Genomic DNA, 26,675 nt, shown 5'->3' on the forward strand with positions numbered 1-26,675 from the left:
CTTAATTGCCCCCAACAATCTGGGTCCTCATTTTACCTACCTCGGAAGGATGGAAGGCTGAGTCAACCTTGAGCCTGGGTAAGTTAGAACTCTTACCAAAATATAGTAGGGTAGTAGGGGGGTTTTTTTTGGAAGAAAATAAGATCCCTCAAAACTGGGTGGTGGGGTTGCCTTCGCAAACACCTAAATACAGGTGGTCCTTGGCTTACAACCACTGAAAAACTTACAACAGCACTGAAACAAGTAATTTATGACCATTTTTCACACAACCATTGCAGCATCCCCTTAGTCACATAATCAGAATTCAGATGCTTGGCAACTGGCTTGTACTTACGACAGTTGCAGCATCCCAAGATCACCTTTTGCGACCTGATCAGAAAAGCCAATGGGGAAGACAGATTCACTTACCAACCGTGTTACTAACTTAACTGCAATGATTCACTTAACAACTGTGACAAAAAAGGTTGTAAAATGGGGCAAAACTCTCTTAACGACTCTTGCTTAGCAACAGAAATTTTGGGCTCAATTGTGGTCATATGTTGAGGACGACCTGTGTGTATTAATTTTTTTAAAAAAAATCCTGGGCGAGCTATTTCTTGGAACTCATTGGTCTAGAGCATGGGTAGGGAATCTTGGTTTTTATGACTTGTGGACTTCAATACCCAGAATTCCTGAACCAGCCATGCTGACTCAGGAATTCTGGGAGTCGAAGTCCACAAGTCATAAAAGAGCCAAGGTTGCCTACCCCTAGTCTAGAGTCTGTGAGTGATTTGCCCTTTGTCAACCTAATATCTTAAAGGAAGTAAGATATGGTGACTCAGCAAGTTTATTTCTTGGAGTTTATTTAATGAAATTCTCGAGGATGAGTAATGGAGGTATTTTAAAAGGACCAAAGTGAAGTAGCCTTGTCATTTTTCTTCACTTCACAGAGCTTGTACATGTTATGTGGCAAGCAGTAATGCAGCAAGTAAAAACCTCAGGATCTCGAAGAAGAATCCATTTGTGTCTGCCATACAGTTGTAACTAAAACAAGTGTTCGAAATGAAAAGGGTGCGATTGCTGCTCTAGTAAGGTTATGGAGGGTAGTATGTATTATTCAATGAACATGTTATTGCCACATCAACTCTGGCTCAGGGAGAAAGGACAGAATTATAGGACAGAAACTGAAAAAAGAAACTCTGTTGACTTTTACATTTCAGAGGAGACTGTGAGGGTCTCTGTTGATCTGAAGCCAAGTCTAATGTAGTGCTGCCACTAAACTGCATTTGTAGCATGGAAATAAATCTCACTAGCTCTCAGCTGATAAGCTGTAATAGATCCCTGGTAGAACAGCGGTCAGGAGCACTTGATTAGGAGACAATAGCATTTTGGTTTATTCACTTACATCTTATCTTCTGTTGTCAGAACATAAGACAGTGTTCTTGAGATAGCCAACAGGCCTTAACAACACACATTTATAAATATTACTGAGTTTGTGTGGGGCATAGAATTTTGCCTTGTATCACATATAGAAAATTCAGCCCTGTTCACTCCAGTCATAGCAGCTAGAGTAGGATCTTAGGCTACTTTATCCTTTTTAAAGTGGAGGATGCCAGAGGCTGAACCGGGAATAAAGGGAGACCTTGTACTGCTTAGTTTCTCCTTTGTTATGTACGTTCACTCATCATTTGCTCATCATTTCCTAGAAAACAGTAAAAACAGGAGGCTTTAAGAAAGAAGCAATGTTAATAAGAGAAGAGAGATGGACTTAATGGTTCTGTTATCTTCATATGTATGAATAATTGTTAAAAAAAACCCTTTTTAAAAAGTTGTGATCTACAACTAGAATGGTTTTGTAGAAATTCTTTGTAGCTGGGACTGAAATCTATGCACACGTAGGAAAGTCCAGTTGTAACTATTCCATTTTGGAATAAATATGCATTGGTTTAAGCTGCAAGTCAGCAAAATTAATGAGCCTGAAGTATTTTTACAGGGCTGGATCCAGTTTTTCAGGCGCAGAAAGCATTTCCCTGAATAGACAGTGGAGAAAACTGCCAGTTAGGCCTTCTGTCTGAAGCTCCTTCTTTCCAGTTCTCTTAGCCTTCTTAAGGAAGGAGTAGAAAGAATCAACTGATGCCTACTGTTGCAAGATCAGAAACTTTTTACTTAATTAGACGTGGCTTTTCTAACTACCACAGATTGTGAATTCAACATCAATATTCCCAGTACGATGTACTCCCTCATGAGTTATAATTGCAGACAAGTCAGCCCACTGTAAACAATCAACTGAATGTCTTATTAAAAAAAATAGATCTAACTTAATTGCCTTGCTTCTTTGACTTTTAAGGTGCAATTTTATAGCACACACCTGGTAGTAAACTCTGCTACAGTCTCACTTCCCAGTAGACATGAGAACGCGCTGTCAGCAACACAGTGCATTTGAGCCATAGACTACTTCTTAAAGCATTTTAGCTTAACTGGAACTGACCACTACTAATATGTTTAAGCTTATAGCTGGGAATGGATGATAATCTAAGTATCTTGTTTCACACGTATCTTGTTAAAAGAAATGCAAACTAGTCTTTGAAAAGTTTTATAAAGGAAAAACTCTGTACTACAAAATAAAATATATTTTAAATGCAGAGATTTTTGCCTATTTATTTTTTTCCTGATACAGTATGGAAGGTGACAACAGGGTTCCTGTGTCTTCAGTTAACTGCATAATGAAGAGAAATTCCTTAAGCATTCTGTAAATTGTCTGTGTGTGAGACAGGTGGGAGTCAGGGAAGAACTCAGATACAGCACATGCCCCAAAAATTCAGTTTATATAAACTTGCCTTTATGAGTACTATTTATAATCCCAGCCCACCACAGAAAGTTTTAGCTGAGCAAAGGTTAGTAATAGACCAACGTCAGCCAAATATAATGTGTGTATGTAACTGTTGTTTGTCTGTTTATAAAACATGGTTCATCTAGTAGAAATCTGAGAACAGACTCTGGGCATTAGGGAGAAGGAATATAAGGTACAACGTGGGAAGGACCGAGAGACAGATGATAGCTCTGCAGTCCTTAAGAAGCAAACTGTCTTAATAAACAAGTCTGGATTGCTTGTATCAACATTTATTCAGTTATGTTGACTAGACATTATGACACTTGAGGCCCAATATGTTTATAGGTGACCAGATTGGTGTATCATCTCTCTTCTTTATAGCAGTTGCCTTCTTTCAATGCCCTGATCAGAAGTCAAAAGGCATTACTTTAGATCATTCACCTTGTTCAAACCATACACTGCTTTAAAGAAAGCAGATGAATCTTCAACTGCATTCCTGTTTAAAAAAATAGACTAAAGAAGCTGAAAGGAACCTAGAAATTAACCCAAGAGCTGTAGAAAAATTAGGTGGGAATGTTACAACAAAATACATAATTAAATGAAGATGATTTAAGCGTAGATAATTTTTAAAAAATGTTTAATATTACCAAAAACATAAGGACCATTTTCAACATTAAAATATTTAATTTTAATATTAAATATTTTAAATATTCAGTCATGCATGGATGGAGGATTCCGATATGGCTGTTTTGAACCAAGATGCCAAATGTTCAGATATCCTAAATGACTTCAATAAAAGTGCCAGATCTCTGCTAAACTACCTCAAGGCAGAAACAAACCTGTATAACCACAAGAACAAATCTCTCCAGTCTCTTCAGGACAATGAAGCGATAGCTCTGTTCACATGATCTAGATGTCCAGCTTTTTTCTAGAGGAAAAAAGCATTCTTAATTTAGTTTGCGTTTCCTGCCACGTGCGGGCATTTTGTAAGCAGGTAAAGGCAAGCACAGTGTCGCTAACTTGTGTTCTTCAAATCTAAAGAGGTTTTTGCTTTTGCTGATCTTCAGTCTCAATGCCTTGGCAATGTCAAGTATTCTGCATTAAAAGAGAGAAAATGTCAAGTTATAAAAACTGTTCTGCTCAAAGAGTTTCTTCTTTTTTTCTTCTAGCAGTCTTCTCTTCACAGTTTGTGACTTTGGCTTTTCCTGTTCCTTTCCCCCTTTTGACTGTCAGATTAAAGCCAAAACTTACAGTCTAGACTCCTCAGGCTAAAGAATTGGGGTTTCTGCTGATGCCAGCAAATTTCTTTCCACAAAGCAAGGCAAGATGCTAATTGAATCAAGAGCCGATCACGTTTGAAGAAAAGCCAAGCTTTAAGCCAGCCATTCTAACCAGAGGCTTCCTGATGAATTGGACTGTAAGCATTTGATGGGACTTGCAGCTCAACATAGCTGGAGACTGGAGAAGACTGCCAGAAGCAACGATATTCTACCCAAAACGTTTCTGAAAAATGGAAAACAAACGTCCCCCATTCCTTGATGCAGCATAAAAAAAACGACCACCCAGCATTTTAGTTTTGCTTTTTGTATTTTTATTGGACAGAATTACACCACTTCCCCCATAATTCACCACTGACCTCTTGCATGAAATATAGGTAGTCCTCAAGTTATATGGTAAAGGAGCATAACGTAATTGTCATAAAGTGTGACCCACTTTACCCAATTCTTTAGCCTGAGGAGTCTAGACTGTAAGTTTTGGCTTTAATCTGACAGTCAAAAGGGAGAAAGGAATAGGAAAAGCCAACCTGATTTTACAATTTTAGTTATACTTTTTTCATCACCTGAGAGATGGGAGACGCTGACTAAGCCTGGCTGAACTAAATTGCTGGTAGAGGGTAAATATGTCACAACTTCAATCAGTCACTGACCACACTTTTCAGACCCCAAATCAGGGCTTCCAAGTGGATACTTCTAAGATTTATATCTTTCACTCTCAAACGTTTTCAATCAGATTTCAGTATATTTTATATGAACGCTGAGCTTCAAGATTACTTCCTCTTTGCACTCTGCCAAGGAACCTATTCGAACCATTTACTTTATGACAGTCTAATCAATAACCAACTAGCAGGTCATAGAGGCCATTTCACTTGATTACAAACATTAAAAGGGTTGAGCATAAAACAGGATGCAGTCAGATGTGAGGGGGAAGTTGTTGGCAAGGGAGTTCTGTCTGTCAGATGTGAAGGGGGAAGGTATAGGTAGACCTTGTTTAGTGACCACAATTGGAACCAGCAAAGTGGGCAAAGTGGTCACCAAGTGAAACAGAAACTAATGATGTCACTTAAGTTTTCCTTTGCTTAACAAATGCACAGACTGTAAATTCAAGGATTGGCTGTAGTAAAGTTACTGTATTGTAAGTGAATGGTCCTTAAACAAGGCAGTCACTAAACTGAGTGGCGATACGGCGATAGGAATGTAATCTGCAGGCAGAGCCTGGGGGATGGAGTCAAGAGAATGATCAGCCTGGAGTCGTTACGTTCCCACAACGGTCTTCAGTTCAGCCCCTTTTGATTTCCCTTAACTCTTATCTAGAGCTAATTTAGCGTTGATTGTTAACTGACTAGATTCTTGTATATACTGTAGGCCAATCAGCATTCTTGATTATCTATCCAAGCAATTTATGTGTTTTGTTGGTGTTAAAGACGTGATCTGGGATTTGACTTAATATGGCTTCAAAGGGAAGTTCCAATAGATCCTTTCCTACTGAGACTGGTTGGTTATTCAGCATGAGAACTAAGAGGCCCCTTTTCCTACCATGCAATATGGCTCATAGGAAAAACATAGCATACTGATCTTGCTAAAATTTAATGTATTTCAATCGGAACTTCCAAGTACTACTTTCTAGCGTTATAGGACCTAAAGATGGGATATACACAGCATTAGAATGCTTTTTATTTTTCTTCCAGGAATGAATGTTACTCCCTCATGTAGGGGTAAACAGAATTTGTACCAAAGGACACCATATAGTTAGGCTCCATACTTGCCATCTTGTTCTGCATAGCCCTTGTTCGTCTCCTCTAGTTCAAGTTATAATCATACTTAATCTGCCCCAAGGAAGATATTGAAATGAACCAACTGTTTTCGCCTGTTCTATTCTTTGCCTTGTTATCTGGCTTCTCTGGTGTTCCAAAAACAATATATACAAGACCAAGGAACTATTGTAGACATTAATTTGTTGAACTTAATCATAAGGGTGCTTTTGGGAAAAAAACATTAATTTCTCACAGTTTCTAAAGATTAGGGGAAAAAATGTTTTCCCTTTTAAGGGAGAAATGTCAGCCTAATTCTTAGGAATGTTAATTACAACCCCTATAATTCCCAGTCACAACTGCAGAACCTACTGAATGGAAGATATGGGCATTGTGGCCTAGAACATTTGGAAGGTTAGGGAAGACTAGTCCCAAAATAATGGGGGAACATATGGTTTTCTAGGCACACCTCAAAAGTCAGTGGAGCCCCTGAAGTTCTTAGTCCATTAGTAAGAGAATAGATTAAAAATACAATTGTGCTATTAATCATACTTGTTTTCACGTAATTTCAGATCTCGCTGCAAGACTGTCAGATCTGTTTGAAAATCATTAATATGCAAAGCCAGGGTTATGACGTATGCTGTTATCTTAACTTTCATTGAAGCTGAAATTACGTTTTGTATCCTGAAATATAAAATGGGAAAAAAGGATAAGAAAACCATGATACAAAGACTATGCTACCTTGCTGCTATATTCTTTCTACATCTTCCTAGAAAGCAGTAAAATAAAAATGTGTCAGTTTCCTATATTTTGCACAGTGTTTTGTGCCAGTAGAATACAAATTCAGCAGTCTGTACAATGTAAGCATCTCTGTTTTAGATGTTTCATTTTGTATTATTGTTCCTTAATTACAACCTATGAGTGGATTGGCTATAGATGTATATGTAGATAAGTAAAATGAAATATAGGACTCATTTATACAAAATACAGCATGTTCCTTCAAATCAGTATCGACTCTTAGAAAATGGCTGGACCAGTCCCTGAAGTTTTCTTGGCTACATCTGGGAAATGATTTGTTATTGCCTCCTTCTTAGGGCTGAAAGAGAGTGACTGGCCCAAAGTCACTCAGCTACTTTTGTGTCCAAGGCAGGACCAGAACACATGGTCTCCTTATTTCTAGCCTTGTGCCTTTAACCACTTTACTAAACAGAGTCTCAGGAAGCTCTTAAGATTTCCAATAGTTACAAAATAGACCTTTAAAGCTTCTGCACAAAACCTTTATGCCTAACAGTCATAATTTTTGCCTTAATAATCATAATTTCCATTCCACAACTTTTAAGTACCGTATATACTTGAGTATAAGCCGAATTTTTCAGCCCACTTTTTGGGCTGAAAAATCCACTTCGGCTTATACTCCAGTGAACAAAAAAAAAGAACTTCCACCCCCCAGTTTGGAGAGCTGCTGCTTTCGTCAAACATGGACGAAGGCAGCAGCTCTCCAAACGGGTGGCGGCGGTTTGGAGAGCTGCGCGCGCAGCTCCGCCGCCACCTCTGCAAGCCTCCGCTGAGAGAATGGGGCGGTGGAAGCTTGCCACCCATTTTCTCGGCGAAGACTTCTTTCGGGGGATCCAGCCTCTGCCGCCCCTCTCTCAGCTGCCCAGCTGAGAGAAGGGGGTGGCAGAGGCTGGATCCCCCGAAAGAAGTCTTCGCCGAGAAAATGGGCGGCAAGCTTCCACCGCCCCATACTTCGCGGAGCGCTCCAACGCCTCATTCTCTTGTCTCAGCGCCCATTTTCTCGGCAAAGACTTCTTTCGGGGGATGCAGCCTCTGCCGCCCCCTTCTCTCAGCTGCCCAGGCAGCTGAGAGAAGGGGGCGGCAGAGGCTGCATCCCCCGAAAGAAGTCTCCGCTGAGCGAGAGAATGAGGCGGTGGAGCGCTCCGCGAAGTATGGGGCGGTGGAAGCTTGCCGTCTTTGCCGAGAAAATGGGTGGCAAGCTTCCACCGCCTCATACTTCGCGGAGCGCTCCAACGCCTTATTCTCTCGCTCAGCGGAGACTTCTTTCGGGGGATGCAGCCTCTGCCGCCCCCTTCTCTCAGCTGCCTGGGCAGCTGAGAGAAGGGGGCGGCAGAGGCTGCATCCCCCGAAAGAAGTCTTTGCCGAGAAAATGGGCGCTGAGACGAGAGAATGAGGCGTTGGAGCGCTCCGCGAAGTATGGGGCGGTGGAAGCTTGCCGCCCATTTTCTCGGCGAAGACTTCTTTCGGGGGATCCAGCCTCTGCCGCCCCCTTCTCTCAGCTGCCCAGGCAGCTGAGAGAAGGGGGCGGCAGAGGCTGCATCCCCCAAAAGAAGTCTCCGCTGAAACGAGAGAATGGGGTGGTGGAGCACTCCGCGAAGTATGGGGCGGTGGAAGCTTGCCGCCCATTTTCTCGGCGAAGACTTCTTTCGGGGGATCCAACTTCTGCCGCCCCTTTCTCTCAGCTGCCCAGCTGAGAGAAGGGGGTGACAGAGGCTGGATCCCCCGAAAGAAGTCTCCGCTGAGACGAGAGAATGAGGTGGTGGAGCGCTCCACCAAGTATGGGGCAGTGGAGGCTTGCTGCCCATTCTTTCGGCAGAGACTTCTTTCGGGGGATCCAGCCTCTGCTGCCCCCTTCTCTCAGCTGGGCTCTGCCGAGACGAGAGAATGGGGCAGCAAGCCGCTGAGAGAATGCGGCGGTGGAGCGCTCCACTGGGAGAATGGGGCGGTGGAGGCTTGCCGCCCATTTTCTCGGCGGAGACTTCTTTCGGGGGATCCAGCCTCTGCCGCCCCTCTCTCAGCTGCCCAGCTGAGAGAAGGGGGTGGCAGAGGCTGGATCCCCCGAAAGAAGTCTTCGCCGAGAAAATGGGCGGCAAGCTTCCACCGCCCCATACTTCGCGGAGCGCTCCAACGCCTCATTCTCTTGTCTCAGCGCCCATTTTCTCGGCAAAGACTTCTTTCGGGGGATGCAGCCTCTGCCGCCCCCTTCTCTCAGCTGCCCAGGCAGCTGAGAGAAGGGGGCGGCAGAGGCTGCATCCCCCGAAAGAAGTCTCCGCTGAGCGAGAGAATGAGGCGGTGGAGCTCTCCGCGAAGTATGGGGCGGTGGAAGCTTGCCGTCTTTGCCGAGAAAATGGGTGGCAAGCTTCCACCGCCTCATACTTCGCGGAGCGCTCCAACGCCTTATTCTCTCGCTCAGCGGAGACTTCTTTCGGGGGATGCAGCCTCTGCCGCCCCCTTCTCTCAGCTGCCTGGGCAGCTGAGAGAAGGGGGCGGCAGAGGCTGCATCCCCCGAAAGAAGTCTTTGCCGAGAAAATGGGCGCTGAGACGAGAGAATGAGGCGTTGGAGCGCTCCGCGAAGTATGGGGCGGTGGAAGCTTGCCGCCCATTTTCTCGGCGAAGACTTCTTTCGGGGGATCCAGCCTCTGCCGCCCCCTTCTCTCAGCTGCCCAGGCAGCTGAGAGAAGGGGGCGGCAGAGGCTGCATCCCCCAAAAGAAGTCTCCGCTGAAACGAGAGAATGGGGTGGTGGAGCACTCCGCGAAGTATGGGGCGGTGGAAGCTTGCCGCCCATTTTCTCGGCGAAGACTTCTTTCGGGGGATCCAGCTTCTGCCGCCCCTTTCTCTCAGCTGCCCAGCTGAGAGAAGGGGGTGACAGAGGCTGGATCCCCCGAAAGAAGTCTCCGCTGAGACGAGAGAATGAGGTGGTGGAGCGCTCCACCAAGTATGGGGCAGTGGAGGCTTGCTGCCCATTCTTTCGGCAGAGACTTCTTTCGGGGGATCCAGCCTCTGCTGCCCCCTTCTCTCAGCTGGGCTCTGCCGAGACGAGAGAATGGGGCGGCAAGCCGCTGAGAGAATGCGGCGGTGGAGCGCTCCACTGGGAGAATGGGGCGGTGGAGGCTTGCCGCCCATTTTCTCGGCGGAGACTTCTTTCGGGGGATGCAGCCTCTGCCGCCCCCGAAAGAAGTCTCCGCTGAAACGAGAGAATGGGGCTGTGGAGCGCTCCGCCGAGAGAATGGGATGGTGGAGGCTTGCCACCCATTCTCTCGGCAGAGACTTCTTTCGGGGGATCCAGCCTCTGCCACGCCGCGCCAACAGCAAGCCACCCCATTCTCTCGGCGGAGCGCTCCACTGCCCCATTCTCTCAGCGGCTTGCTGCCCCATTCTCTCGTCTCGGCAGAGCCCAGCTGAGAATAGGGGGCGACAGAGGCTGGATCCCCCGAAAGAAGTCTCCACCGAGATGAGAGAACGGGGTGGTAAGCCGCCGAGAGAATGGGGCGGTGGAGTGCTCCGCCGAGAGAATGGGGCGGCTTGCTGTTTTCTCGGTGCAGCACGGCAGAGGCTGGATCTCCCGAAAGACGTCTCTGCTGAGATGAGAGAACGGGGTGGCAAGCTGCCGAGAGAATGGGGCGGTGGAGCGCTCCGCTGAGAGAATGGGGTGGTGGAGGCTTGCCGCCCATTCTCTCGGCAGAGACTTCTTTCGCGAGATCCAGCCTCTGCCGTGCTGCACCGAGAGAACAGCAAGCCGCCCCATTCTCTCGGCGGAGCACTCCACCGCCCCATTCTCTCGGCGGCTTGCCACCCCGTTCTCTCATCTCAGCAGAGACGTCTTTCGGGGGATCCAGCCTCCAGCTGCTGCATTTCCCAGCCTCGGCTTATACTCAAGTCAATAACTTTTTCCAGTTTTTTGGGGGTAAAATTGGGGGTCTCGGCTTATACTCGAGTCGGCTTATACTCAAGTATATACGGGTATATGCATCAGAAAAGCCCAATTAAAAAACAACACAAAACTATTTTTATCAACAAAAATAAGGCAGCTTGAAATGGAATAAGACATTAATAGCTTACCATTTTATACAATCTTTTTTTCATAAAATGGGAGAGGATGTTACTTACCCATGTTTCCCTGAAAATAAGCCCTAGCATGATTTTTCCGGATGCTCGTAATATAAGCCCTACCCCCAAAATAAGCCCCAGTTAAGATCGTCAGCCAGACGGACGCATTTAGTACCATATTTTCCCCAAAATAAGACCTAACCGGGAAATAAGCCCTAATGCGTCTTTTGGAGCAAAAATTAATATAAGACCCATCTTATTTTCGGGGAAACACAGGTAGTAAAAAGATAAGCCTTGGTGGAGCAGTGGGCTAATGCCTCCTTAAGTAACACCAGCTGCCTGCAGTTAGTGCAAGTTCGCATCCCACCAGGCTCAAGGTTGACTCAGCCTTCCATCCTTCCGAGGTAGGTAAAATGAGGACCCAGATTGTTGGGGGCAATTAAGCTTACTTTGTAATAATGCCACTTGGGGGGGTGTGTGAAAGCCCTAATAAGCAGGCATATACATAGAATGAAGGCTATTGCTAAGCACATTGGTTTGTGCTTAAATTGTAAGCCGCCCTGAGTCTTCGGAGAAGGGCGGGATATAAATGGGATTAAAATAAATAAATAAATAAAATAAATAATATCTTAACCCTGAGCCCTGACAGGGCACAGAGCTGGGAGATGGTACTCTTGAATAACGTTCCCTAACATAGTGCTTTAATGTTAGAAGAGGTCTCCCTTCCATGGGATTATCAAAAACACATCAGATGGAAAAAGGAAAATAACAATTATATGAATTGCCTTTTATTCTCATTGTGTTTCCTTATATTCTCTCTCTTTTTTTTTAAGAACAAACATCTGTACCTTTCAGTTAATTGCAACTACTAAGGATTTATGAGCAGTTTCTTGGCATGACCCTCCTGTATATAATGCATTTGAAATAAAGAAACATACCTGTTTTCTTTTGATTTCAAGCGTATTTTGCATGCTATTTCTTTTTAAGCAAAGATGTATTATTTTGTAAGTCTCTAAAGTATAATAATTAATAAACCTATTGATAAATTTATAAATTTTACTAGACTTGAAATCAAAGGGCTGCTTTTTTTTACCTGCCGTTGCCGTAAGATAGCGCTGTGAAAGTTTTCACAAGCTTGTTGCTGATGATGTCTGGACAAGTGGGGCCCATGGCATCTACAGTTGGAAATAAAAAAGTTAAGTGTTCTGAAAACCTCCAAATCTCCAATCCAAATAAGAATCAGAATAACCAGAGGAGTCTGGATAGTACAAAGTGAAGACGTTGTAAACAAACAGAATAATGGACACAGAATACAAAATCTTAAAAATTATCAATTTTCATTTTAAGGAAAAAAAAAACCAATATAGCTGAGAGTACAGCAAATTGGTAAGACTGCAGAAGAACAAATTGGAGTTCAGTGGGATCAAGAGGACAGAATCCATCCATCCATCTATGATTAAAGGCTGAAGTTGTAAAAAATACCCAAACACTGCATAAAAATCATGAGGTTTGTAGAAATGCCAACCTTAAATTTTCAGAAAAATCTGTTCTGTTTCATAGGATCCTATAATAAGAACTGAAAACATTTCTTGCCCCTAAGTGAAAAATAAAGCATAAAGTGTGTACTCCAATGCCTAATTATAGCTCAGGATGCTCTATAGGCCACTGCCTACACTGCAATAAAACCTTGTCATTTCAATATGCTGATTCCCTTCACAGAGGTTTACAAATTATTTTGATGTTAGTACATCCCAATCCTGAAACCTCTCAGTCCAAGTATACAATTAGCTACTCTAAGCTTATGGGGAAAAAATAGCCTAACTTCAAAATAAGCCATTTTGATTTCTATTTCACAGTTAGAACAGTCAGTTCCATGCTACTAAGGAGCTGGTTTGGTGTGGCGGTTCAGGCATAAGGCAAGAAACTGGGAGACTGTGACTTCTAGTCCTGCCTTGGGCACAAAACTATCTTTCTCAGCCATAGGAGGGAGACAATGGCAAACCACATCTGGAAAACCTTGCCAAGAATACTGCAGGGATTTCTCCAGGCAGTCTCCAAGCATTGGACACGACTGAACAGAAGGGGGGGGGGGAAATCAAATCAATCAATAAAGAATTGAACTGGGCATTTTATACAGTCTCCATGGTCCCTGTTCATTTTCAAGAAATCTAAAAGATGTATTAAACTGCCTGAAAATAATACAAATCAAATTACATTAGGCTTTCCCCAATTGGAGCGCATGAGGTATTCTGGCCTCCATTTCTAGCTAACTGAAATTTCTAAGAGTCGGACTTCGATACAGATGGAAGGCTAAAAAAAAAAACCACTTACATTTTCTGGTTTAATTTCCCCCCAAGGATTAGGCTCTCTTCTATAATGAGAGCTAGTGTGGTGCAATAGTGAAGGTTTTGGACTAGGATTGGGAAATCTGGGTTCAAGTCTTCCTCACACTCATACATAGAAGCACAATGGCTGATTTGGGGGCAATTCCTCTCTTTATACACTCTAGCTCACAAGTTTTTTGTGGAAAGAAATAGGAGGAAGGACATTGTGTACAACTGAGCTCCTGGAGGACAAGCAGGATATAAGTCAAGTAAATAAAACAAAAATATATTTGATATCCGAGAGGGGAAAAAAATCCTTACGTTTCTTTTTAACGATCTTTTGTGAGTTCAGCTTGACAAGACAGTCAAGAAACCAGAGGCAACGTGCTTTGTGATCGTAACTCTTCTCGTTCAAAGGCATGGATTTAAGTTCATTCAAGACAAAGGAACAGTAGCTAAGCAAGACAGAAAAGATTTAGTTTACACCTCAAAAAGCAGTTAGGAAGTAGCTAGCAAAAGCTGCAATTTCAGCTGCTGTTGACAAAACTGTGTGTGTGGATCGAAAGTGATCAAGTTTATATCAACAGAAACCGTCTCCCTTTAAACACACCCAGTACAGCACAATCTACTACATATTACCTGCTGCAGTGCATATTTTGCTCAGATTTAAACAGGTGGATCCTCAGTCTGCATTTCTGGACTAGAAGTATTGTAGCAATAGATGTATGTTCCTTTCTCTTTTTCCTTTTCCTCTCTTTGCAGCTCAGGCACAACCAGTGCTAATAACACATCCAAGTAAAGGCATGTTCTCCACCCCCCAAAAAATCAAAAGGTGGAGAGCAGTAGCTGAGAAATGGTTGATTCGTTTTATATGCAGTAGGACCCATGTTCAGTCCCTGGCCTGTACAGGTAGTCCCTCGACCTACGACCAAAATTAAGCCCAAAATTTGTGTTGCGAAGCGAGAAATCCGCTAAGTGAATTTTTGCCGCATTTTATGACTTCCGTGGTCACATTTGTTAACTGAATCACTGCGGTTGCTAAATTAATAACACAGCTGTTAAGTGAACCAGGTTGGCCCGTTGACTTTGCTCGTCAGGAGGTTGCCAAGGGGGATCACGTGACCCCAGGACACCGCAACCGTCATAAAGGTGAGCCAATTGCCAAGCATCTGAATATAAATCATGTGACCGTGGGGAAGCTGCAATAGTCCGAACTGTGAAAAATGGTCATAAGTCACTTGGTGTAAACTTTGAATGGTCACTAAATGAACTGTTGTAAGGGCTACCGGTACAGGAAAGACTGGCTGGATAGAGGTCCACCTGAAATTGTGGAAACTTCTCTCCATTCAGAGTAGATAATACTGAGCAGTATTATACTAAGCAGACAAATGCTCTTACTTTCCTAAAAACAACCCACATAGACAGGATGATTATGCAGATATTCCATTTCAGATGATATATTGGTACCACAAGAATAAAACCACGAAAACCTTAGAGAAGTGTTTTCCTGTGCATTTTCTTTTAACTCAGGGCAGACACATTGTCAAACTGGGAGGCCTTTGTTGTGATTCAGGGTCAGCCTGTGGGTTCGGCAGTTGGGTCGGATGACTCAGATGAGGGGTAGGAGGGGGGTGTTGAAGAACTTGCTGATGATGGCTTTGAGGCTCCGCAGAGCCCCCAGCCAGGCCCCTCCCACCTGGTGGAGACCCAGCTGTGTGAGCCTGACAGCGTGGATGAAGATGACCCACAGCTGGCCCTGTTCAAGGACGCCCGATGCAGGAGGCAGTCAAGTAGGAGTAAACAGAGGAAGGCAATGGGGCTTCTCGGAAGGAGGGAGAGAGAAGCCACGCCCTGAACTCTTTATAAAGGACTTGTGTGGGGAGGGCTGGTTTGCTGAAAGCAACCGCTCAGATAGTGTTTCAAAGCTCTGTCTTGTTTGTTTTTGTAATAAATTTGGCAGACGTATTCCAGCCTCTTGCCGCCTTTAAAGGGGTTGCCTTTTCTGCAAGGCCGGTAGCAGGCTGGTACAGAACAGCCTTAGAAACATTGCTTCAGAATACTCTTACACTAATTCCACAAAATAATATCATGAAAGATAAAATCGTAGATGCCATTTGAGAACCTTCATTAGAACGTGCAAAGCACCTTAGGGCAAAAAGCAAGAGGACTTGTATTGGATTCTAATGGCTGTTCACACAGGAATATTTTACCCATCCCTTGATCTTTCAAGTCTTCAAGTGACACATATGATGCACCGGTTCCTTCTTTACAAAATTAACCGCTAACTACATTTCTATTTTAAGCCATGTAAATCATGTAAAGACTACATGAATAATACTTTGCCCCAAATTGTACTCAAAGGATCTTTACCTTTTCTCTTCAGTCATCTTGAGAATGTCAGCTGCGGTTATGTTCGTGAAAACTGCAGATGGAGCCTGAAGTGCCTCAAATTCAGCAGGTGAAATGACTGGATATATGTTTAGGATGTTTTAGGCAGGTATTTCTTACTCACCAAGGCAATCTCAATATAAAGCAGATGCTTATACACCAGAGGATTGAGGCTGGATCCTCTTAAGGATAAAAGAACAAACAGCTTCTGATTAAAAGGAAAAAAAAACCACCCAAGTAGTCCTCCACTTATGACCATATCTGAGTCCAGAATTATGGTTTTAAGTCATTGCAGTTGTTAAGGTCACACCAAGACTGCACTTAATTTTATGACTTTTGTGGCAGATGTTAAGTAGACACCAGGTGCCAAGCGAATGATACAGCTCTTAAGGAAATCTATTTTATCCAATGGGCAGAAAACTGAAAGTAAATGCCAGAAACCAGCAAAAAAAAGGCAGTCATGTGACTGTGGGACAGTGTGAATGGCCATAAAGGTGAGCTGGTTGCAAAGTGACCAAAATGCAATCATGTGTCTCCAGGGTAAATATGCTTGCAGCCATTAGAACTTTGCAATCATGTTGTATGTACTTTTTGGAGGTCCATTGTAACTTCAAAAAGCTGCTAAATGGTTGGTCGTATTTCTGCTGGATTAAGTAAAACATATTTTCCTCAGTAGCACAGCAAAGCTTTTATCTACTTAAATCAAATCAGAAGGAAAGAAACTAAATGATGATCTGAACTGCACAAATGCTTTCCTAGCCTCTCCAGCTTGGAATCCTCCAAATTTATTGGGCATACAACTTCCAGAGTTCCCACCTAGTTATAGTAACAGCATTATCAGAGTGCCATCACTCTGCTGATCACTTAATTCCCACAACACTGTCTCATTTCTCATCTTTTCTTTCCCTATTCTATTCTATTCTATTCTATTCTATTCTATTCTATTCTATTCTATTCTATTCTATTCTATTCTATTCTATTCCATTCTATTCTAATTCTATCCTCATCCCCATTCCTATTCATCAGAAGTTATAGGGCTAAGGAAGACTTTCAATGTGTACTTACTATCTCTGCAAGATTTAAGATGATAACATACATTAAGAAGAGAAGAGTTTAGAATGAACGTGTCGGTGATGCAGCAAACAAAGGAAAATATTGTCAGGTCAGATTTTTTGAAAATGAAGAAAAACATCAGCTTTCTTGTCCAGTTCTGCTCTGTGACTAAGTAAAATTCTCTCTTTCTTGTACAGGATAAGATTTTCCAGAGACATTTATGAGGAAGGTAAAAATTCTTGGCAACTGTTTCCTTTCCCTAACTCCCCGGTCCAATGGTTTTTAGATACTCAGGTTGTATGCATAACATATTCACAATAGAACTCGTGGTCTTTCTCTGCATGTGCTCTTCAACAAGAAAGGGCATACTTTTTCTTTAATATTCATGTTAAGGTCCGTTCTCTCAGACTTTATTTTGCTTATAAAGGATACTATCTTCAAACTTGTAGACGTCCTCTGGATTTGTAGCATCTTCATGGCACAGAGGAAGAACCAAGGAGACATCAGTTTTCTCATCTTCTGCTGCATCATGAACCAATGCTTTGAAAACAAATTTTTTTAAAAAAGAAATATTTTATTTATTTAACAGGATGTTTATTTGAAAAAAGTTAATACCTTAACTATTAAAGAGTCTGCCTCAACTTTCTCTGTATGTGTTGGAATATAGTTCCCATCATTTTCAGACTGCCTGACTGTACTGGCATTCAGGAAACAGTTTAGAGCAAACTAATGCAGTTAAAGCACTGAAGCAAAGGTAAAGTAAAATAATATGAAATAACATGAATATTCAAGATTAAACAACATCTAAGAATATTGGCCGCATATTAGTCGGAACAAAGGATGTTAATAAAAACAATGAATAAATAAAATCGTGCAAATGGTTTTCAGAAAGGGGGAGAGGAAAGAAATTAGGGTTCTCCTAAAGAGTAAAAGAGAGGACGTCAAGTATAATTTTCCTAGGATGAAAATTCTGAAATAACAGAATACAAGGTCTGTGTGCTATCTGTTTCTATGCTTTGTTAGTTAATCACCAACGCTGGCTAAATACCCCAGTTTGGAAAGGCACAGAAGAAAGTTCAATAAATAAGAATATGCAATTCAGCTAACTTATAAACTGAAGATACAAAGGATTTTATTGTAGGTATTTATATTTGAAAAGATGTGAATTGTTGCAGGGGTGTTGTAGGATACAAGGCATAAGGAGGACAAATCTAACCTATAATTTTAAAAGGAACAACAAAAATGGGAAATTTGAAAGATATTAAAAATATTTTATACTGAATTACATTGGAACATTTTTTTTTTAAAAAAACAAGTAAGCAGCAATACTGAGCCATTTAACAAAAAATTTAAAATCATAGTAGTAAATATCTGAAATGGCCAAGTAATATAAAGAACCTTTTAAACATTTAGAAAAGAGTCTGATTCAAATAATGGAAAGAAGATTATTAGTGGGCTGCCTAGATGGCAATCACATGGAGGTAAATGGCAGGAGAGAGGCCCTTTCAACATTTAATAATTATTTTTAGATAGATGAGATTCATTTGCGTGCAAGGTTGCCACTTTATGATTACGCCCAAAATAAATTAAATAACCAGCAATAAGCTTCTCTATTACATTAAAAAAGAGAGATCTTAGATTGACTCACAGCTCCAATTCTTTATTTCATGGCTTTTGATACCTACCAGCAACACCTTTTGTCTCTATGATATCTTCTGCAGCTTTAATCACTGCTTTATTTAATACCTCTTTTCTGACTTCATTCATTCTCCGGGAATTCAAGGCTTTTCTCTGTTTGTTGGTTCCAAAGGCTTCAATGCAGAGATCCACCTGTAAAATTATCAAGAGATTGCTATACAGTATAAGCTACAAAGTGCTACTCCTACTGGGCTCTCTTGCAGGGGAAATTCAGCTTGGAGGCAGCTAGCAAGAACACAAAGTACTAAAAATGTCAAGCCCTTTTCTGCCCGTAACAAGACAGCCTAGAACAGGGGTGTCAAACTGCTGGCCCGCAGGCCGGATGCGTCACCAGGAAACCCCGCTGTTATTCCCCAGCAATGGGGGGAAAGATCCGAGACGTCGTGCGACGTCGCGAGTTTGACATGTCTGGCCTAGAAGAACATTACTCCAAACCCACCTCCAAACTTCATTTTGCGGGAAAGAAAACAGAAAATATTAGTTGTCTTCTAAGTAATCAATTATCTTATTAGATTCAGCTGCTTTTTTAAAAGTTCTTTTTAACAGTCATTTTTAGTAAGGTAGCTGAAATAGCAAACTCAATCAAGTTTGCTAGAAAGCTGCTCCCTATAATCAACCTGGATTTTTTATACTTTATATTGTACACTTATCTGCTGTTTTAAGCAGAACCAAGATAAAGATGTGGATAAAGAGATGATAAAAACTATACTTACATTACCTTTAAATGCAATAAAATTTATGTTAACAGAAAGAAAAGAAATATTAAATACTTGTGTGTCATTTACTATTAATATTAAATATTTCTTTTCTTTCTAAAGTTAATACTTTCATGTGAGAAATCACATCAACATGTCAATAAAATTCAGTGGCAGCTTTGGGAGATGCTTCACTGAAATTATACTATTTAATTACAGCCCAATATTCTAGAAAGGTTTCATTTTGTGGGAAAGATCCTATTTTTCAGTGGGGTGATTTCATTTTTTTCTTTTACCATTACATTTGCATTGTTATTATTAATGATTTGGTTACTAAAAGCACAACAACAACAAGAGGAAAGTACAGTATCTGTCAATAATTCATACAATGCCAACATGAGAACAATATTCACTGTATAGGGAGTTGCATGAATTAATTTGTATACTGCTATACTGGGGCTTTGGGGTCTCATGGTTTTCAAGGAGAGACCTGAAGCTCTCAAGAATCAATGAGATGAGGACCAAAGTTAATTCTGAATAAAAAGTTCCTCCGGTAGGATTCTGTCTTATCAATTGTTGACCTTGTTGCTGCAACAGACTTTTCCAAGCCACTTTCATTAGCCCTATCCAAAATACACCTAATCTGGAGAAGCTGGAAAATGACCAACTACAGCACAGATAGTTCTCGCTTAACAACGGTAATTGGAATCAGAAACACCATTGTTAAGACACAAGGTTGTAAGCTGAAAAATCATGTGACTGCACAGCTTAGCAACAACAGCTCCAGCTGTCCCAGTTGTAGTTGTTAAGTGAGGCCTTCATGTGGCCATCGCTTCTGACTTCCTGATTACTTTCCATTGACTTTGGTTGTGGGAATATGGCACGAAAGGTTACAAATCATGTGGGGATGCTGTGCCAGCTACAAGGATGACAACCAGTTGTTACTACCATTACCGTCATAAGTTTGAATGGTCACTGAACAAGTGGTGGGTTAAATGAGCAGCACCTGTATAGAAAGGATATGCTCCAAGGTTGAGCAATGTTCTCCCATCAAACGAGATTCCTTATTTAAGGGCATGAATCATGCGGAATGACTTCAACATGGATTTAAGCATTCAAATCAGAAACAAGTAATGTGAGGGGACGCGGTGGCTCAGTGGGTTAGGACGCTGAGCCTGTCGATAAGAAGGTCGGCAGTTTGGTGGGTCGAATCCCGAGTGCCGCGTAACAGAGTGAGCGCCTGTTACTCGTCCCAGCTTCTGCCAACCTAGCAGTTCGAAAGCAGGTAAAAATGCAAGTAGAAAAATAGGGACCAATACAGTGGGAAGGTAACAGCGTTCTGTGCGCCTTTGGCATCTAGTCATGCCGGCCACATGACCACGGAGACGTCCTCGGACAAGCGCTGGCTCTTCGGCTTTGAAACGGAGATGAGCACCGGCCCCTAGAGTCAGAAACAACTAGCACGCATGTGCGGGGGAACCTTTACCTTTATCTTAATGAGAGGGGGATGAAATATCAACAGAGTTTAAAAACAGTGTTCTAGTTTCCATTTTTTTACTTACGCTGGACTGAAACCCTTCTCACCGAAACACTGAAATTATTTAAGAATGGCAAGTGTGCTGAAATTCTAGCAAAGAGAAACCACAAGGAGAAATAGTCCAGAATAAGAACATTAAAAAAATATGGCTGAAAATTTAACCCAACACTATTACCATTTACATGGCAAATTTAAATAAATAAATAAATAAATCTAAAGTCCTTTGAATACAGCAAGGTATTAAAATAAATTTTCCAATCATAGTACCCCAATTGCTTGACATACCTTCTCTCTATAGGATTTAGCCAAATATTCTGACAGGTCATTATCTGCTACATCATCTATTAAGGAAAACAACAGAGGAAATAAAGTAAAATCAGAACCGACAAGACTCCTGATCCATGAATCCATCCATTGTGCCAATCAAATAGTATTAAAGCACTCTTGGAAAGAAGATATATTAGCTGTCTATGATCAACACATTCTTTTAAATTCTTCTGATCAAGAATTATTGTAAAAGGAGCTGTGTTGGTGCAGGGCAGATAAATCTGATAGCCTCTTTTCAGAGATACAAATGTTATTAAAAGCTAGATCTTTCCTCCATCAAGCAAGGTAATTCTCAAATCCTGACCAGGAGATGGGAACACATTCAGAAAAAAACAGGCAGCACATTCTTTCAGGAATTTACTATTTCCAAATGCAGTTTGGGGATTGAAGTTTTAAAATGTTAAAATATTCCTTTCTATAGAAAACTAGTGCAATAGGAAAACTTGAACTGAACCCACTCTGTGGATTGCTTTCCTCAGATTGGGAGTATCTGGTACAGTAGACCACTTAATTTCATTTGTATTCTGAAAATCTTCAACAGAATGAGCACTGTGTCTAATGTTCTTGTTAAACATTCAGGACAATGAGTTCTGCATGAATCAATAATGGAAAACATCTCCCAAGCCCTGCATAGGGAAAAAACAATATGAAGCAGTAAATAACTTTTATTGATTGATTGATGGCTGTGTATAAAAAAGGACATCATGAAGACGTTCACTGGCTTCTGAACTGTCTTAAGTTATTTATACAAAAATTAAGGGGGAGAAATAAGTAAAATTAAAAAAAAAATCATTTTCCTACTCCGGGTAACCATGCCAATAATTAAAATAAGAAAAGCCATGCTTTAACCTACCTGAAAGTAATGGATGCAAGTTGAACAATTCTGCATTGTAGACTTCCATTTGCCCAGAGGGTTCATCTAACACGCCAACAAAATATCTAATGGAAGAGAGGGTGTTGAGTAGTTTTCTCCTTAATTTTAGAAGTTTTTAGAATGGCTAGTCTGGCTTCAGAAGTGTCAGAAGTAGCATTTTACAATAGAATGGGTTTTTTAAAAAAAAAACTCCTTTACAACTCTCTTTATACCTCTTAAAAGTGTAATAGAGGATTTCCCATGTAGGTGGGAGGTAGAAGGGACAAAGAGAGAAAATTACAAGTTAGACCCAGTTTCCAAAATATTGGATGTAGCCCATCATATTTATTTGCATTTAGTGTCTCCCTTCCTTCCTTCCTTCCTTCCTTCCTTCCTTCCTTCCTTCCTTCCTTCCTTCCTTCCTCCCTCCCTCCCTCCCTCCTTCCTCGTTACTTTTTTAAAACTGTAAAATAGTACTTAAAAACTATTACGAAGTCTCTTAAGGTTACTTGAATGCTGAACTAGACAGCTCTTCTTTTCCCCAGATTACTAAGTCAACTCCACTACTGTAGCTCCATTAGAACCAAATATTATTCAACTCTTCCTAGATTTGTCATTTGCACTACAAATTCTATGTGAATTCAGGAGGGTTGGGAGATAAGTCAGTATTGACCCTGGCAAATGCCCGGACAAGTCCATTCAATTTTCTTGGCAAGGTTTCGAAAGTGGTTTTTCCACGGTCTCCTTCCTAGGGCTGAGAGAAAGTGACCCCAGTCTGGTCATTTGTGCCTAAGTCTCCCAGGTCTCCCAGTTTCTAGCTTGGTGCCTTAACCATTACAGAACATCAAAGTGGCTCTTCAGGTGACTTATACTTATTTTTTTTTCCCCCACCTTTTACCTCCCCAACTTTCAGATTGTGTTAACTATAGTACAAACTACTACAGGTAGTCCTCGACTTTATGACCAGAGTTGAGCCCAAAATTTATGTTGCTAAGCGAGACGTGTTAGGTGAGCTTTGCCCCATGTTACGGCCTCTCTTGCCACAGTTGTTTAGTGAATCACTTCAGTTGTTAAATTAGTAACACAATTCTTAAAGTGAATCTGGCTTCCCAAATGACTCTGCTTGTCAAAAGTTGATCACATGACCCCGGGACCCTGCAAACGTCATGAATACGAACCAGTTGCCAAGCCTCTGAATTTCGCTCATGTGACCGTGGGAATGCTGCAGCGGTCACAAGTGTGAAAAATGGTCATAAGTCACTCTTTTCAGTGCTGTTATTACTCTGGATGGTCACTATTATGAACAGTTGTAAGCAAAGGGCTCCCTGTACCTGTTAATTTGACTGTATTGATTGAGACAACAGACATCTTACAAATAAAATTCCAAAATTAAAAAAATGCAATAGACAATTACCACAAAACACAAGTATTTGTTCTATTCTGAACATATAGAAGCATCACTGTAATATATTTTCAGACGTGCATTATGATTTGCTTTCAAGTCCCATCAATCTTCAAAACAGACTGTCTTATTTATAATCACAAATATCCTGTTATGACACCGAGAGGAAATCAATATTGTTACTCTGAAGCTATTAATGCTTGGCCAATTCTGACTTGCTAAAGAAAGCAAATATATTTTAATATGTTTATATATAAATAAAATAAATATTATTTAATGCATTTTAGAGATACAGACATATTCATTATACCTGCAAAGAGTATTGCATTTTAGGGCTCCTGCACCAAAGTTATTTCCTACGTAAGAGAGCCGATCTGTTTCTGCATTCTGAATGGGGGGAAAAAAAAAGCTATAAGCTATGGATGCTGGTTTTCCAGGTGAAGGCATTTTCCAGAAGGTTTTCCCATTTTATCCTTAGACTTCCCAGGTATGAATTAATTACAACAATGTATAAATGAATGCCAAGTAAGCAGATCTATAGTCTCCTCTAATATATCTGTTAAACGTTTACTAATGTTTACTAAGCTCAGCTATGTAACTTGGTTTTACTGATTGCACTCATCAGAAATTTTCCATTATTTTTATTATAAATTATATCCTGAAAGCAATGTAATATATACAAAAGCTCAAGCAGATAACAAGGAAAATGGACAACAGTGTCTATGATATTTTATTAATTGCTTTTGACCCAAGCACCTATACATCTCTAAACTTTTTATGTTTCTCTATTTTGGTATTGTATATTGTATACTAAAATGTTATATATCAACTGATTTTTGACTCTGTACGATTTAGGCAGACAATATTGCATTTTAATTCAGTAAATTACATTGCATATATTAATGTATTAAAAATATATCATTTTAAAACAAATGCAATTTCCACAAAAACCTACCAGAGGCATTCAATTCAAAAGTGAGAATTTGATAACAGCAATTATAACTTCCTTACTGCATGATGCTAACATGAGGCTAATGGTTAAATTGTTTTTTCTATTAACTTATTTAGTATGCATGGGCATAACTAATAACAAATTTCAGATATAATACTCACATATGCAATTAACCCTTATATGCCTAATAAATTATACCAAAACTTCTAGGCAGTGAAAATACATGCATATGAATAGTTTTATTTACTATAACTCAAACATGTATGCACTTTTCATGGGTCTAGTTGTGTACAGTTTTTTTTAAAGCTATGTACTGAAGCAGCTAAAATTCTCAGAGCCTAGACTTGGCTTTATATAGTAGAATGACAAGAAGCAATTTGAAAAGATCTTCCATTCCTGGAATTTATACAAGATAAACCTTAATCTCTATGACATCAATTCCCCCACAGAGCAGATACCTCAAAGGGAAACTGGTGCTATGAAATTCAATAGAGACATGAATGATTGCACAGGAACGAATGCATATCATAAATTTAATAGACCAACATATTTAAATTAACACAAAAATATGGAACAAGTTTGCAATTACCAAAATTGTATAATTCTTCTTTCTGGGATTACTGATGTCTTTGCTTCTGTACAAAGTGAAATTCATATTTTCAGTATTTTTCAGTTTCCCATTTGTAAACTGAACTGAAATTGAACAGCAAGAAAAGAGCAGTTAAGAATCCTAGAAGAAATCAAAATGACTGTGTTCATCATCCTCATCAAAGGTTGTCACACCTAAGCAGATCTCAATATGCTTAAATCAGTTTGGATCCTGTCCAGCACTAAAAACTTACCAGCACGATTTTTAGCCAAAAATTTATGAATAACATCTTACATGTTAGACTAAATATCTAATTCATTCTTTCCCAATGAGATGTTGTATAAAGATTATGTCCTGGTGAGCAGTCCACATCTTTGGATGGGGTGCAATGAAAAAAAACTGGCATGGTCCAGACGCCTCTACAGTTCAGGTAGTCCTCGACTTACGATCACAACTGATCCCAAAATTTTGGTTACTAAGACGTTTGTTGAATTTTGCCCCATTTTATGACCTTTCTGGCCACAGGTGTTAAGTGAATCACTGGTTACATTAGGGACATGATTGTTAAGCTAATCTGGCTTCCCCATTTACTTTGCTTGTCAGAAGGTTGCAAAAGGTGATCACATGACCCAGGACAATGCAACTGTCAATGACATCAATTCCCCCACAGAGCAGATACCTCAAAGGGAAACTGGTGCTATGAAATTCAATAGAGACATGAATGATGCCTTGGTGGAGCAGTGGGCTAATGCCTCCTTAAGTAAAACCAGCTGCCTGCAATTAGTGCAGGTTCGCATCCCACTAGGCTCAAGGTTGACTCAGCCTTCCATCCTTCCGAGGTAGGTAAAATGAGGACCCAGATTGTTGGGGGCAATTAAGCTGACTTTGTAATAACGCCGCTTGGGGTGTGTGTGAAAAGCCCTAATAAGCAGGCATATACATAGAATGAAGGCTACTGCTAAGCTTGTAAGCCGCCCTGAGTCTTCGGAGAAGGGCGGGATATAAATGGAATTAAAATAAAAAATAAAATAAAAAATAAAATTGGGAAGCATCTGCATTTTGACCATAGGGACGCTGCAAGTGTGAAAAATGGTCATGTCGCTTTTTCCAGTGCTGTCGTAACTTTGAACGGTCAGTAAATGAACTAAACGAACAATAAGTCGAGGACTACCTGTACGTTCATTTCTCTTGATCGAGAGCACCACCCGTTCCTCCTTACTGCTCTTCTGGCCTTGGAGGAACCACTCCGTTCGAGGACTCAAGACTTTTTCCTATCCCAGGAGTAGACAACCTCGCCTCTTTTAGGACTCATGGACTTCAACTCCCAGAATTCCTGAGTCAGCACAGCTTGGAAGTCCATGAGTCACAAAAGAGCCGAGGTTGCCTATCCCTGTCCTATCCTCTCGTGCCATCTCTATCACGTTGTCCACGCCTCCTGCAGGGCTCCCAGCGTGGAAAAACTAAAACCCGGTACAGCTGAGTGGAACAAGAGCCTCGAAGAAGCCACGCTCACAGTGCGACAGACTGCACTTCCCCACGGGAGTCTCACCTAGCGGAGCGCTCTGCCCCTCCTGGGGATCTCCTCGGTAGATCCACCGAACCTCCCCCGCCATGGCAGCAAAACGCGGCACCACCGCTGCCGCCGGATCCCCGGAAGAGGCGGGCCTCGGCTCCACGTCCTGGCCACACCTCCCTTCCTGGGCACTCGCTCCGCTCACTTAACCTCGATCGCCACCTACAGGCCAGGAAGAGGATCTGAGCAGCCGGGGAGGCGTGTTCCGAGGCAGTTGCTCTTAGAAAGGATTAAAAAAACAAACATAGTTAAGGTCGAGTTCGACTGCTTGTGACTTCAGCACCCCGTCGGTGGAGTTTTCCTGGCCACTGCATGAGTTGTCCCATTGCCTTCTTCTGGCGTGTTCCTTTCTCTGTTTAGAATCTCCTCTTTTCTAGGAATGCGGCTTGATCCATAATCCAGGGAAGAATTCTAGGAAACTGCTGCGAGCTCAATTTCCACTCTTTAAGAAGAGTTCGGCGTGTTAAAGTTGTAGCAGCCATTCTTTCTTCTGCTATTTCCTTAACTCAAAGGGCATGATATTTATTTCCTGGGACTGTTGGGTTTTTTTTTTTGTTTTGTTTTGTTCGTGACTAATGTCTTGGATTCAAGGGCTTGCTTAAAA

At 41.4% G+C, this 26,675-nt stretch overlaps 1 protein-coding gene across 3 annotated transcripts; it reads right to left on the reverse strand.

Moving 5' to 3' along the window:
• Positions 1-961: 961 nt before the first annotated feature.
• On the reverse strand, positions 962-26,201 carry POLR1E (RNA polymerase I subunit E). 3 transcript variants are annotated; one of them, XM_083355136.1, is made up of 12 exons: positions 26,048-26,201; positions 24,499-24,602; positions 23,268-23,344; positions 21,556-21,641; positions 20,661-20,716; positions 18,131-18,275; positions 16,878-16,985; positions 15,375-15,471; positions 13,326-13,459; positions 11,774-11,855; positions 6,390-6,521; positions 962-1,681 (listed from the first exon to the last, which is right to left on the reverse strand). In XM_083355136.1, exons 1-12 carry the CDS (start codon positions 26,109-26,111, stop codon positions 1,675-1,677), a joined length of 1,092 nt encoding a protein of 363 aa, XP_083211262.1. In that variant the 5' UTR covers positions 26,112-26,201; the 3' UTR covers positions 962-1,674. The 3 variants fall into 3 exon arrangements, with proteins under 3 accessions (XP_083211262.1, XP_083211260.1, XP_083211261.1); XM_083355134.1 differs by lacking the exon at positions 962-1,681 and adding an exon at positions 3,098-3,904; XM_083355135.1 differs by lacking the exon at positions 962-1,681 and adding an exon at positions 3,099-3,904 and having other exon boundaries at positions 24,499-24,597; positions 26,048-26,116.
• Positions 26,202-26,675: the final 474 nt, after the last annotated feature.

Source organism: Vipera ursinii (assembly GCF_947247035.1).
Source record: "Vipera ursinii genome assembly, chromosome: 2".
NCBI lineage: Eukaryota > Metazoa > Chordata > Lepidosauria > Squamata > Viperidae > Vipera > Vipera ursinii.